The sequence below is a fragment of the Oncorhynchus nerka genome, linkage group LG26, assembly GCF_034236695.1.
Source record: "Oncorhynchus nerka isolate Pitt River linkage group LG26, Oner_Uvic_2.0, whole genome shotgun sequence".
Taxonomy (NCBI): domain Eukaryota; kingdom Metazoa; phylum Chordata; class Actinopteri; order Salmoniformes; family Salmonidae; genus Oncorhynchus; species Oncorhynchus nerka.
Genome location: NC_088421.1, coordinates 794,959 through 810,103, shown reverse-complemented (window position 1 = coordinate 810,103; position 15,145 = coordinate 794,959). Strand labels below are relative to the sequence as shown.

Genomic DNA, 15,145 nt, shown 5'->3' with positions numbered 1-15,145 from the left:
AAGGTTTTGGCGGGAAAAGTCTCTCTGTAACAAAGAGATTTCACTTTTCCCACTCTAGGGAGCCAGAGGGAGAGTCTCAGCAAACTATTTATGACCGGCTGTTAAGTCATAAAACCGTCCCAACTCCCTCCTATTCTATGCTTACTTCGAGGCAAGCAACACTGAAGCATGCATGAGAGCATCAGTCCCTCAGGGTAAGTGCTCAGTCCCCTCCTGTACTCCCTGTTCACTCATGACTGCATGGCCAGGCACAACTCCAACACCATTAAGTTTGCTGATGACACAACAGCCTGATCACGGACACTGATGAGACCGCCTGTAGGGAGGAGATCAGAGACCTGGCTGTGTCATGCCAGGATAACTTCCTCTCCCTCAATGTGATCAAGACAAATTAGATGATTGTGAACTACAGTGAAAGGAGGCCTGAGCACGCCCCCATTCTCATCGCTGGGGCTGTACTGGAGCAGTTTGAGAACTTCAAGTTCCTTGGTGTCCACATCACCAGCAAACTATCCCGGTCCAAACACACCAAGACATGTTAAGAGGACATGACAAAGCCTATTCGCCTCAGGAGACTGAAAATATTTGGCATGGGTCCTTAGATCCTCAGCTGCACCATCGAGAGCACCTCGATCACCACCTGACTGGTTGCAATCACTGCCTGGTATGGCAACTGCTCGGCCTCCGACCGCAAGACACTACAGAGGGTAGTGTGTACGGCCAAGTTTCCTTCCATTCAGGACCTCTATACCAGGCAGTGTCAAAGGAAGGCCCTAAAAATTGTCAGAGTCCAGCCACCCTAGTCATAGACTGTTCTCTCTGCTACCGCACGGCAAGCGGTACTGGAGCGCCAAGTCTAGGTCAATAAGGCTTCTTAACAGCTTCTATTCCCAAGCCATAAGACTCTTACCAAATGGCTACCCAGATTATTTGCGCTGCTGCTACTCTTTGTTTATTATCTATGCATAGTCACTTTAACTCTACCTACATGTGCGGCAGGTAGCCTGGCGGGTAGGAGTGTTGGGCCAGTAACCGGAAGGTTGCTGGACCGAAACCCTGAGCTGACAAGGCAAAAATCTGTCGTTCTGCCCCCGAGCAACCCACTGTTCCCTGGGCGCCGTGGATGTCGATTAAGGCAGCCCCCCGCACCTCTCTTATTCAGAGGGGTTGGGTTAAATGCAGAAGACACACTTCAGTTGAATGCATTCAGTTGTACAACTGACTAGGTATCCCCTTTGTGGTGCCAGGATAACTACCTCTCCCTCAATGTGACCAAGACAAAGGAGATGATTGTGGACAAGGCAAAAATCTGTCATTCTGCCCCTGAGCAAGGCAGTTAACCCACTGTTCTTCAGGCACGTGGATGTCGATTAAAGCAATGTGACAAATAACATTTGATTGGATTCATACATGGCAAAAAAGACCAGTAAAAAAAAATATTATAAGGAATAAAGTTTTGAAGTGTCTGTCCTATATCTAGGAAATATAAGAAAACTCAGGAAATGTTTTAGATTTTTTGACATGTATTGAACCCCTTTATTTTTGTTGGCACAAAACTACCTCCATACTGGGTTACCTTCAGACGAGTCAGACAATGGAGAGCACCATCGTGTTTGTGAGAGTTTCCCCTTTCCACAGTAGGGTCATATTAGTTCGTATCCAAAACAGTTTGTGCTCCACATACAGAAGTTGGCACGTCGGTGTTATCGACTTCAGAAGAGTCCCCTGGTCTTATGAGGGTCGTAGAGCAAAACGGAGAACACCATCGTGTTCGTGAGCGTCTCATCTTTCCACAGAGTGGTCATATGTGAACGACCGACTCCACTCGGTCTTATGTAGCAATATTTTAAATGTTTTTTTTTTTTTTACATTGGATAAAAGTAGAGACAGAGCTAGAAAATTATAAATCATACAATACAGTTGAGGAACAATGGGAAACTAATTCTGCTTTGAAAGTTAATAAACTTGTAACTTTTGAGAAAATGACCCTTGAATTTTTGGTACCTACTGGAGAGCTCTTCTTTGTCTACACTCATTCAGCATCTTTCACACCCTCTTAAGCTTTAGCTCCACCCATCTCTTTAAGGATTCACATGTGAGGCTATGTACTAAACAACCAAAGATTTCAAGACGAAAGACTGGATGATACTACGGGTCTGTTCGTAAATTTAATGTGGAGTGCCAGAGTGAGCTCTGGGCTTTCGTTAAGTCCTTGTCAGATTGTCCGTTTGTAAATTCAGAACGTTTTGCTCTCTGAGCGTTCCGAGCGCACACTGGACGCTCTGGCCGAAGAGTACAGTCATGGTCAAAAGTTTTGAGAATGACACAAATATTAATTTTCACAAAGTCTGCTGCCTCAGTTTGTATGATGGCAATTTGCATATACTCCAGAATGTTATGAAGACTGATCAGATGAATTGTAATTAATTGCAAAGTCCCTCTTTGCCATGTAAATGAACTGAATCTCACAAAAATATGTCCATTGCATTTCAGCCCTGCCACAAAAGGATCAGCTGACATCATGTCAGTGATTCTCTCGTTAACACAGGTGTGAGTGTTGATGAGGACAAGAATGATGAGATTGAGTCTGAGTCTGAATGAGATCACTCTGTCATGCTGACTAAATTTGAAAAACAGACTGGAAGCTTCATAAGGAGGGTGGTGCTTGGAATCATTGTTCCTCCTCTGTCAATCATGGTTATCTGCAAGGCAACACATGCCGTCATCGTTGCTTTGCACAAAAAGGGCTTCACAGGCAAGGATATTGCTGCCAGTAAGATTGCACCTAAATCAATCATTTATTGTTTCATCAAGAACTTCAAAGAGAGCGGTTCAATTGTTGTGAAGGGTGCCCAAGAAAGTCCAGCAAGTGCCAGGACCTTCTCCTAAAGTTGATTCAGCTGCGGGATTGGGGCACCACCAGTACAGAGCTTGCTCAGGAATGGCAGCAGGCAGGTGTGAATGCATCTGTACGCACAGTGAGGCGAAGACTTTTGAAGGATGGCCTGGTGTCTAGAAGGGCAGCAAAGAAGCCACTTCTCTCCAGGAAAAATATCAGGGAAAGACTGATATTCTGCAAAAGGTACAGGGATTGGACTGCTGAGGACTGGGGTAATTTTCTCTGATGAATCCCCTTTCAGATTGTTTGGGGCATCCGGAAAAAGCTTGTCCGGAGAAGACAAGGTGAGCACTACCATCAGTCCTGTGTCATGCCAACAGTAAAGCATCCTGAGGCCATTCATGTGTGAGGTTGCTTCTCAGCCAAGGGAGTGGGCTCACTCACAATTTTGCCTAATAACATGAATAAAGAATGGTACCAACACATCCTCCGAGAGCAACTTCTCCCAACCATCCAGGAACAGTTTGGTGACGAAAAATACATTTTCCAGATGGATGGAGAAACTTGCCATAAGACACAAGTAATAACTAAGTGGCTCGGGGAACAAAGCATTGATATTTTGGGTCCATGGCCAGGAAACTCCCCAGACCTTAATCCCATTGGAAACTTGTGGTCAATCCTCAAGAGGCGGGTGGGACAAACAAAAACCCACAAATTCTGTCAAACTCCAAGCATTGATTATGCAAAATTGGGCTGCCATCAGTAACCCTAACCCTAACCCTATGTGTCCCAGATATTAATTGACAGCATGCCAGGGCAGATTGCAGAGGTCTTGATAAAGAAGGAGGTCTTGATACATCATGTGATTGTCAATAAAAGCCTTTGACACTTATGAAATGCTTGTAATTATACTTCAGTAATCCATAGCAACATCTGACAAAAATATCTAAAGACACTGAAGCAGCAAACTTTGTGGAAATTAATATTTGTGTCATTCTCAACTTTTGGCCACGACTGTAGGGTTTATCCGAGCATTCTGACATAACAACAATAGTCAAGCACCCAAGCTAACGTTGGCTAGCTACTTCCAGACACAAATGAGAGAACAGCTCACTCTGACCATTTTACTCACCCTAGCAGAGCTGGATAGACTGTTTGTATGTTATCAAGAGAATTGGTGATTGCAACCATGTGCTGGCAACAATTTAATTACTTTAATTCATTATTATTGAATTAATTCAATATTTAATGTTTACTGACACCGGCCATATTCAACGGGTGCTGAGCGTTTGTGTAAGGGATTTCCTCCTCTTCCTCCGAAAAGGAGAGGCGAAAAGGATCGGAGGACCAATATGCGGCGTGGTAAGTGTCCATGGTTCTTTTAATATGAAAATGTACACTTGAACAACTGAATACAAAAACAATAAACGTGGAATGAACGAAACCCAAAACAGTACCGTGTGGTGAAAAACACAGACACGGAAACAAACACCCACAAACACACAGTGAAACTGTCACGACTTCTACTGAAGTCGTTGCCTCTCCTTGTTCGGGCGGTGCTCGGCGTTCGACGTCACCGGTCTTCTAGCCATCATTGATCCATTTTTCACTTTCCATTGGTTTTGTCTTGTCTTCCCACACACCTGTTTTCAATCCCATTCATTACCTGTTGTGTATTTAACCCTCTGTTTCCCCTCATGTCTTTGTCAGAGATTGTTTATTGTCAGTGTAGTGTTTTTTGTATAGGTGCGCGACGGGTCTTCGTACCCATATTTGTTTATATTCATTTTTCTATTTAGTGTTATGGAGCAAGTTACTTGGACATTTATTAAAAGACTCCATTTTACACTCCGTTTGACTCTCCTGCGCCTGACTTCCCTGCCACCTATACACATATATCTGACAGAAACCCAGGCTACCTAAGTATGATTCTCAATCAAAGACAACTAATGACATCTGCCTAAGATTGAGAACCATACTAGGCCGAAACATAGAAATACCCAAATCATAGAAAAACAAACATAGACTGCCCACCCCAACACACGCCCTGACCATACTAAATAATGACAAAACAAAGGAAATAAAGGTCAGAACGTGACAGTACCCCCCCCCCCCCAAAGGTGCGGACTCCGGCCGCAAAACCTTAACCTATAGGGGAGGGTCTGGGTGGGCGTCTGTCTGCGGTGGCGGCTCTGGCGTGGGACGCGGACCCCACTTCACCATCGTCTTAGTCCGCCTTATTGTCCGCCTCCGTGGCTTTCTAACCATGGCAACCCTTCTCAATGACCCCACTGGACAGAGGGGCAGCTCGGGACAGAGGGGCAGCTCGGGACAGAGGTGCGGAAGCTCTGGCGCCTCTGGGCTGAGGGGCTCTGGCGCCTCAGACTCCGGCAGCGCCGGACAGGCGGGAGACTTCGGCAGCGCCGGACATGCGGGACCACCTGTAGGGAGGAGACAGAGAGACAGCCTGGTGCGTGGGGCTGCCACAGGAACCACCAGGCTGGGGAGACCTTCAGGAGGCTTTGTGTTAGGAGATGGCACCTGAAGGACCGGGCTGTGGGGGAGCTCTGGTGCGCAGCCTTGGCACCACTTCCCCAGGCTGGACAACTACTCTAGCCCGGACCCTCCAGAGTGCAGGCACAGGTTGAACCGGGCTGTGGGTAAGCACGGGAGATCTAGTGCTTACTACGCGCACCTCTCCCTTAGGCTCCACTCCCACATTTGCCCGGCACGAGCGGAGCGCAGGCATAGGACGCACTGCACCCTCCCAGCGCCCCGGAGACACAGCACGCAAAGCCGGCGCAGGATACCCTGGCCCGAAACGGTGTACCGGCGACCAGACATGCTGAGCAGGCACCATACTGAATGCCCACACTCGCATGACACTCTCGGGGGGCTGCCCTATAGCGCACCGGGCTATGGGCACGTACTGGCGACACCGTGCGCTTAACCGCATAACACGGTGCCTGACCAGTAACGCGCTGCTTATAATAAGCACGAGGAGTGAGCTCAGGTCTGCTACCTGGCTTAGCCCCACACCTCGTGTGCCTCACCCAAAAAATGTTTGGGGCTGCCTCTCGTACCTGTCGCACTGCCGTGCTGCCTCCTCATATCGCCGCCGCTCAGCTTTCGCTGCCTCCAGCTCTGCTTTGGGGCAGCGATATTCCCCAGCCTGTGCCCAGGGTTCCTCTCCGTTCAATATCTCCTCCCATGTCCAGGAGTCCTGTGATGCTGGCCGCTGTTGTTGCTGCTGCTGCTGCTGTCGTCGCTGTCTTTTACCATGTCGCTTGGTCCTTGGTTGGTGGGTGATTCTGTCAGGGATTTCTTTCTTCCGAAGAGGAGAGGCGAAAAGGATCGGAGGACCAATATGCGGCGTGGTAAGTGTCCATGGTTCTTTTAATACGAAAATGTACACTTGAACAACTGAATACAAAAACAATAAACGTGGAATGAACGAAACCCAAAACAGTACCGTGTGGTGAAAAACACAGACACGGAAACAAACACCCACAAACACACAGTGAAACCCAGGCTACCTAAGTATGATTCTCAATCAGAGACAACTAATGACACCTGCCTCTGATTGAGAACCATACTAGGCCGAAACATAGAAATACCCAAATCATAGAAAAACAAACATAGACTGCCCACCCCAACTCACGCCCTGACCATACTAAATAATGACAAAACAAAGGAAATAAAGGTCAGAACGTGACAGTTTGTAAATTTGTCAGTTATTCCGCGCTCTGGCACATCTGAAGAGAGTACTCTGAAATCGGAGTAGATAGCCAGATCGACTTTACCAGCTACAGTACGTCTATCGACAGTTGTTGTAGTGACATCATGCACATTCTATTGAAGTGGTTACTTGCATAGGTGTTCAGACATGTAGCTAGCTAGCTAAGCAATAAACCATAATCCCAACTCATAATAGTACTACCCTGTATGAATCTGCAGGTAGCTAACCAACCAGGTTCAATGTTAGCTAGCTAACATTAGGCTATAACTAGCAATGCAAATGGCTCTGAGATACAAATAATATTACTACACAGATAATAGGCATAACGTTAGCTAGCTAGCTAGCCAGCCAGCTAACGTTAAATGTGGCAAAGCAATTAACTCTTTGTCCTACAAAGTGTTATGTTTGGGGCATATCCAATGCAACACATTACTGAGTACCACTCCCCAAATGTTCAATTATAGTGGTGGCTGCATCATGATATGGGTGTGATTGTAATCATAATGGACAGGGGAGTTTTTAAAGATAAAGAAAACGAATGGAGCTGAGCACAGGCAAAATCCTAGAGTAAAACTTGGTTCAGTCTGCTTTCGAACAGACACTGGGAGATGAATTCACCTTTCAGCAGGACAATAACCTAAAACACAATGCCAAATCTACACAGGAGTTGCTTACCAAGAAGACAGTGAATGCCGAGTTAGTTTTGACTTACATTTGCTTGAAAATCTATGGCAAGGTGATTCTAACATGTATTAACTCAGGGGGTTGAATAATTATGTAAATTATTCCACTTTGACAGAATATTTTGCCAGCTGGAAAATGGACAGACAGCACCTTGTAAGGTTCTGTGGCACCAGCACACATGACTTGTGGGTATAATAACAGTTATTCGCTGGGTCTACTGGGTGCCAGCCTATTACCGGGACACATCTTACCACCTTAACTGAGTGAGGCTCGTTGTCACAGAAGGGTTGACTGTAGGAGACATTTGTGCTGAGGCGAGTTGGGCATCACCACAGAATTTTGTGAGATTTCATCACTTTGATGTCACTGCTCCCAGTGTGCTTACAGCTGGGACAGGGGAAAGTCACTAGGCAGAGCACCATGTGCGCAATACCCAGACTGCCGCATCTTGCAGGACTTAGTATCCTTTTGGGTTGGCATGGGGCCAGATTATATTTCCCCATAATATGTTGTACTGGAGTAGACTGAAAGGGAATGTCACGTTATGACTAGGGCTGTGGCAGTCATGCCATTTTGTCAACTGGTTATTGCCATGCAAAAGACTGTTGGTCTCATGGTAATTGACCATTAATCAACAATCATGTTTAGCGTCTCCAGGCCTCCACATGGCTGATGGGCGCCTTTGGAACATCCTAGGTTGACACAAATTATAATAAATCTATTTAATATACACCATCACAATAGAGCCGTTATTTATTTTAGTCGGGCCTATGGAAACATGATATGAAGAAAATGTATTTCAGTATATGAGTTTGTCTACTGTCGGCCGACAGTATGTTATATTACTATGCTCCATGCCATAGGCTGTAGATTTTATAAACTCAAAAACAACAAAAAATGTCCTCTCACTGCATTTATTTCCAGCAAACTTAACATGTGTAAATATTTGTATGAACATAACAAGATTCAACATGTAACGGCCGTTGTTGGTGGAAGAAGGTGAGGACCAAGGTGCAGCGTGGTATGTGTCCACATTTATTAAAATGAACACGGAAATAACAAAAAATACCAAAGAGAAACGACATGAAAACAGTTCTGGCTGGTGCAGACAAACAACAGAAAACAATCACCCACGAACACAATAGAAAATAGGCTCCCTAAATATGGTTCTCAATCAGGGACAACGATTGACAGCTGCCTCTGATTGAGAACCGTACCAGGCCAAAAACAGAAATAGCAAATCATAGAAAAACGAACATATCAAATCAAATCAAATTTATTTATATAGCCCTTCGTACATCAGCTGATATCTCAAAGTGCTGTACAGAAACCCAGCCTAAAACCCCAAACAGCAAACAATGCAGGTGTAAAAGCACGGTGGCTAGGAAAAACTCCCTAGAAAGGTCAAAACCTAGGAAGAAACCTAGAGAGGAACCAGGCTATGTGGGGTGGCCAGTCCTCTTCTGGCTGTGCCGGGTAGAGATTATAACAGAACATGACCAAGATGTTCAAATGTTCATAAATGACCAGCATGGTCGAATAATAATAAGGCAGAACAGTTGAAACTGGAGCAGCAGCACAGTCAGGTGGACTGGGGACAGCAAGGAGTCATCATGTCAGGTAGTCCTGGGGCACGGTCCTAGGGCTCAGGTCCTCCGAGAGAGAGAAAGAAAGAGAGAATTAGAGAGAGCATATGTGGGGTGGCCAGTCCTCTTCTGGCTGTGCCGGGTGGAGATTATAACAGAACGTGGCCAAGATGTTCAAATGTTCATAAATGACCAGCATGGTTGAATAATAGTAAGGCAGAACAGTTGAAACTGGAGCAGCAGCATGGCCAGGTGGACTGGGGACAGCAAGGAGTCATCATGTCAGGTAGTCCTGGGACATGGTCCTAGGGCCCAGGCCAGTTGAAACTGGAGCAGCAGCATGGCCAGGTGGACTGGGGACAGCAAGGAGTCATCATGTCAGGTAGTCCTGGGGCATGGTCCTAGGGCTCAGGTCCTCCGAGAGAGAGAAAGAAAGAGAGAAGGAGAGAATTAGAGAACGCACACTTAGATTCACACAGGACACCGAATAGGACAGGAGAAGTACTCCAGATATAACAAACTGACCCTAGCCCCCCGACACATAAACTAATGCAGCATAAATACTGGAGGCTGAGACAGGAGGGGTCAGGAGACACTGTGGCCCCATCCGAGGACACCCCCGGACAGGGCCAAACAGGAAGGATATAACCCCACCCACTTTGCCAAAGCACAGCCCCCACACCACTAGAGGGATATCTTCAACCACCAACTTACCATCCTGAGACAAGGCCGAGTATAGCCCACAAAGATCTCCGCCACAGCTCAACCCAAGGGGGGGGCGCCAACCCAGACAGGCCGACCACAACAGTGAATCAACCCACCCAGGTGACGCACCCCCCCCCCCAGGGACATAGACAACCCACCCAACTCACGCCCTGACCATACTAAAATAAAGACATAACAAAAGAACTAAGGTCAGAACGTGACACAACTGAGACATAAACTGAACAAGTTCCACAGACACGTGACTAACATAAATGGAATAATGTGTCCTTGAACAAAGGGAGGGTCAAAATCAAAAGTAACAGTCAGTATCTGGTGTGGACACCAGCTGCATTAAATACTGCAGTGCATCTCCTCCTCGTGGATTGCACCAGATTTGCCAGTTCTTGCTGTGAGATGTTACCTCACTCTTCCACCAAAGCATCTGCAAGTTCCCAGACATTTCTGGGGGGAATGGTCCTAGCCCTCACCCTCCGATCCAACAGGTCCCAGACGTGCTCAATGGGATTGAGATCCGGGCTCTTCGCTGGCCATGGCAGAACACTGACATTCCTGCCTTGCAGGAAATCACACACAGAACGAGCAGTATGGCTGGTGGCATTGTCATGCTGCAGGGTCATGTCAGGATGAGCCTGCAGGAAGGGTACCACATGAGTGAGGAGGATGTCTTCCCTGTAATGCACAGCGTTGAGATTGCCTGCAATGACAACAAGCTCAGTCCGATGATGCTGTGACACACCGCCCCAGACCATGACGGACCCTCCACCTCCAAATCGATTGCGCTCCAGAGTACAGGCCTCAGTGTAACGCTCATTCCTTCGACAATACATGCAAATTCAACCATCACCCCTGGTGAGACAAAACTGTGACTCATCAGTGAAGAGCACCTTTTGCCAGTCCTGTCTGGTCCAGCGACAGTGGGTTTGTGCCCATAGGCGACGTTGTTGCCGGTGATGACTGGTGAGGACCTGCCTTACAACAGGCCTACAAGCACTCAGTCCAGCCTCTCTCAGCCTTTTGCGGACAGTTTGAGCACTGATGGAGGGATTATGTGATCCTGGTGTAACTCGGGCAGTTGTTGTTGTTTGTCATAGCTGTGACCTTAATTGCCTACCGTCTGTAAGCTGTTAGTGTCTTAACGACCGTTCCACAGGTGCATATTCATGAATTGATTATGGTTCATTGAACAAGCATGGGAAACAGTGTTTAAACCCTTTACAATGAAGATCTGTTAAGTTAGTTGGATATTTACGAATTATCTGTGAAAGACAGGGTCCTGAAAAAGGGATGTTTATTTTTTGGAAGAAGAATATAATTGAACTGAATAAAATCGAAAGGATATTTTCCCATTATGGAGCGAGGATAGTTGTTGAGCATAAAATCAATCATTTGAAACAGGTCCTGTATGCTAGATTTAGAGTTATTTGGCAACTTTGGTTGTGAATGATACAAAACATAGAATGTCTTTGAAATCAAAACATACAGGGTATATGGGCTGCATAGTGTGACTATAGGCTATTGATGATTTGAGAAAGTAGCGAAAAAAGACTTTTCTCAATTTAATCTTGTCTTTACTAATATGTCAAATTTGTTTCGATTTAGAATGGCCCATGGACTGGAATAGAGGCAGGGGAAAATAAGTCATCTGTATGCACTAGAGTAGCGAATGTAGGCCACAGGCTTTCCCGCCAATCCGTTTTGTAGGCTACTTCATTTTATAGCAGAGCACATGCTTTGAGAAGTAAATATAAGAACACTTATTTCACTCCATGCATCAAGCACTGATTGAGGAGCATGCTCTCGTTGCCCGACAGGTGATATTACGCCCAAACTCTGAATGCCATGGGCTCATCAACCTTGTTTCTGCAGCTACCCAGTGCTTAATTTTGGAAACCAAGTGAAATCTGTTCAGGAATATTAAAACATATTTCGGCTTCCCGGGTGGCCCAGTGGTCTAGGGCACTGCATCGCCACCTGTGCCACCAGAGACTCTGGGTTCGCGCCCAGGCTCTGTCGCAGCCGCCCGAGGTGTCGAAAGTGTTCCACAGGGTTACTGGCCCATGTTGACTAATGCTTGTGTCAAGTTGGCTGGATGTCTTTTGGGTGGTGGACCATTCTTGATACACACGGGAAACTGTTGAGTGTGAAAACCCCAGCAGCATTGCAGTTCTTGACACACTCAAACCAGTGCACCTACTGCCATACCTCGTTTAAAGGCTCTTAAATCTTGTGTCTTGCCCATTCGCCCTCTGAATGACACAAGCCATGTCAAGGCTTAAAAATCCTTCTTTGAGGTGACATCAATAAGGGATCATAGCTTTCACCTGGTCAGTCTGTCATGGAAAGAGCAGGTGTTCTTAATGTTTTGTACACCCCCGTTATTTAGTTTAATAATGTTTAATTTGAGTGTCATTATTTCTATGTAGCCAATACTTTCTCGTCCTGAACTTGAAAAAAACTAACCATAAAACAACTTAGCCTTTTTAGAGCACTAGATGGTACTGTAGTAAGCAGTAGTTTCGCAGACAACAGTTCTGAGAATTCTAACTATGTGTGAGCATTGGTTACAGTCCTATCAACTCTGTTCAATTTTGGAAGCTAACTCCATAATCACAAGTGCATTATCTGTATAAAGACAGGCATTCAATCTGAACTGAGTTACGGAGCAGCACACTATAACAGACTTTTAATTAAGGGTAATTTATTTTTGAGACAACATTCTTAACATGAATGCAATCTCTGTGAACGTCGGAGAAAATGTCTTTAAAAGATGCATTGTTGGCTGTATAGTGTGCTGCTCTATAACACATCTTGGATTGAATCTCGGCCTTATTTTATAATGTTTTCTTGTTTTTGTTTTTCGTTAAGGGGTGGCAGAGGACGGGCCACGGGTGATTTTCAGTGTGGACCTCTGGCATCCAAATGTGGCTGCAGCAGAAAGACAGGCCCTGGACTACATTTTCTGCCCTGACCAATGAACTACAACTTCCACTGTGCACATGTTCTAGTTGTGCTCCACCCTTATTTGATATGAGGGAAAGGTGCCCAAACCTCGTCTCGAGGGCTGTGCTCTTCAACCTCAATGTTCATCCAGTCCGAGTATCACTGTGTGTGTTACCAGTGAATCCACTGAAACAGTCCAAATAGCCAAAGGGAGCTTACACACAGACGTCAGTTCAATGTCTAGTTTTGATTTCTTTTTTTATGTTTTTTTTTTTACACCTTTATTTAACTAGGAAAGTCAGTTAAGAACAAATTCTTATTTACAATGACAGCCTACCCCGGCCAAACTCAGGCGACTCCCAATCACGGCCGGATGTAATAAAGCCTGGGTTTGGTTGAGTTGTCAACTAAGCTGAATTCACTGTGAAAATAAATAAATAAATCCCCATGTCATTGGATTTCGGTAAAACGTTGGGTCAAAAAAAAGACTACAATTTCCTTATGTTGATGACTTCTTTAAAATCCATAAAATTTTGGGGGGTGGAATGACATATAAACAACAATGATTCAACCAGTTTTGACCAGTGGGTAGAAACAGAATGAACGTACAGTCATTTAAGTTCAGAACTGGTCTTTGCTGCTTTAAACTGCACACGTGCACTCACACACACATTTGGACTGCACTATCTTAATAGCAAAACATACAAATGACATTGCGGGTTGATCACAGCTTTTTGATAGGTGACCTCATGATGCAAATGAATCCTCCAATAAAACAAGTAAATATGTATTATTTTGTAGAACTGTATCATCACAGTTTTTGCTCAACATATGTAGACATGGTTTCCATAAGTACCTGCAGAAACTGTGAGGGAAAAAGTCAATTAACCACTGTTTTATCTATTCAGTTTTGTTATTTTGTTGTGCCTGTTTTCTATCTATCCTTTTCTCAAATGTGCCTGATGTTAATTTAAGGTGACCCCTTTTGGCATATACTGTGATCTAGATATTTAATTTTGTTTGACTCAATAGATTTTTTGTGAGCATGCTTATATATATATATAAACTCAGCAAAAAAAGAAACGTCCTCTCATTGTCAACTGCGTTTATTTCCAGCAAACTTAACATGTGTAGCTATTTCTATGAACATAACAAGATTCAACAACTGAGACAAAAACTGAACAAGTTCCACAGACATGTGACTAACAGAAATGGAATAATGTGTCCCTGAACAAAAGGGGGGGGGGGGTCAAAATCCAAAGTAACAATCAGTATCTGGTGCATCCACCAGCTGCATTAAGTACTGCAGTGCATCTCCTCCTCGTGGACTGCAGCAGATTTGCCCGTTCTTGCTGTGAGATGTTACCCCACTCTTCCACCAAGGCACCTGCAAGTTCCCGGACATTTCTGGGGGAAACGGCCCTAGCCCTCACCCTCCGATCCAACAGGTCCCAGACGTGCTCAATGGGATTGAGATCCGGGCTCTTCGCTGGCCATGGCAGAACACTGACATTCCTGTCTTGCAGGAAATCACACACAGAACGAGCAGTATGGCTGGTGGCATTGTCATGCTGGAGGGTCATGTCAGGATGAACCTGCAGGAAGGGTACCACATGAGAGAGGGGGATGTCTTCCCTGTAACGCACAGCGTTGAGATTGCCTGCAATGACAAACTCAGTCCGATGATGCTGTGACACACCGCCCCAGACCATGACGGACCCTCCACCTACAAATCGATCCCACCTCAGAGTACAGGCCTCGGTGTAACGCTCATTCCTTCGACGATAAACGCGAATCCAACCATCACCCCTGGTGAGACAAATCTACGACTCGTCAGTGAAGAGCACTTTTTGCCAGTCCTGTCTCGTCCAGCGACGGTCGGTTTGTGCCCATAGGCAACGATGTTGCCGGTGATGTCTGGTGAGGACCTACCTTACAACAGGCCTACAAGCCCTCAGTCCAGCCTCTCTCAGCCTTTTGCGGACAGTCTGAGCACTGATGGAGAGATTGTGCTTTCCTGGTGTAACTCGGGCAGTTGTTGTTGCCTTCCTGTCCCGCAGGTGTGATGATCGGATGTACCGATCCTGTGCAGGTGTTGTTACACGTGGTCTGTCACTGCGAGGACGATCAGCTGTCCGCCCTGTCTCCCTGTAGCGCTGACTTAGGCACCTCACAGTACGGACATTGCAATTTATTGCCCTGGCCACATCTGCAGTCCTCATGCCTCCTTGCAGCATGCCCAAGGCACGTTCGCGCAGATGAGCAGGGACATCTTTCTTTTGGTGTTTTTCAGAGTCAGTAGAAAGGCCACTTTAGTGTCCTAAGTTTTCATATAACTGTGACCTTAATTGCCTACCGTCTGTAAGCTGTTAGTGTCTTAATGACCGTTCCACAGTAGCATGTTCATTAATTGTTTATGGTTCATTGAACAAGCATGGGAAACAGTGTTTAAACCCTTTGCAATGAAGATCTGTGAAGTTATTTGGATTTTTTCTAATTATCTTTGAAAGACAGGGTCCTGAAAAGGGGCCATTTCTTTTTTTGCTGAGTTTATATATATATACAGTACCAGTCAAGTTTTTGGACACTCAAGGGTTTTTCTTAATTTTTACTATTTTCTACATTGTAGAA

General features: G+C 45.5%; 1 protein-coding gene across 1 annotated transcript in view; it reads left to right on the top strand.

The window, feature by feature from the left end:
• Nucleotides 1–13,623, top strand: part of asphd1 (aspartate beta-hydroxylase domain containing 1) — a 52,950-nt gene extending 39,327 nt beyond the window's left edge. The window contains exon 5 of the mRNA XM_029635206.2: nucleotides 12,440–13,623. Coding sequence (XP_029491066.1) covers nucleotides 12,440–12,549 — 110 coding nt within the window. The 3' untranslated portion in view covers nucleotides 12,550–13,623. The remainder of the gene's footprint in view (nucleotides 1–12,439) is intronic.
• Nucleotides 13,624–15,145: the final 1,522 nt, after the last annotated feature.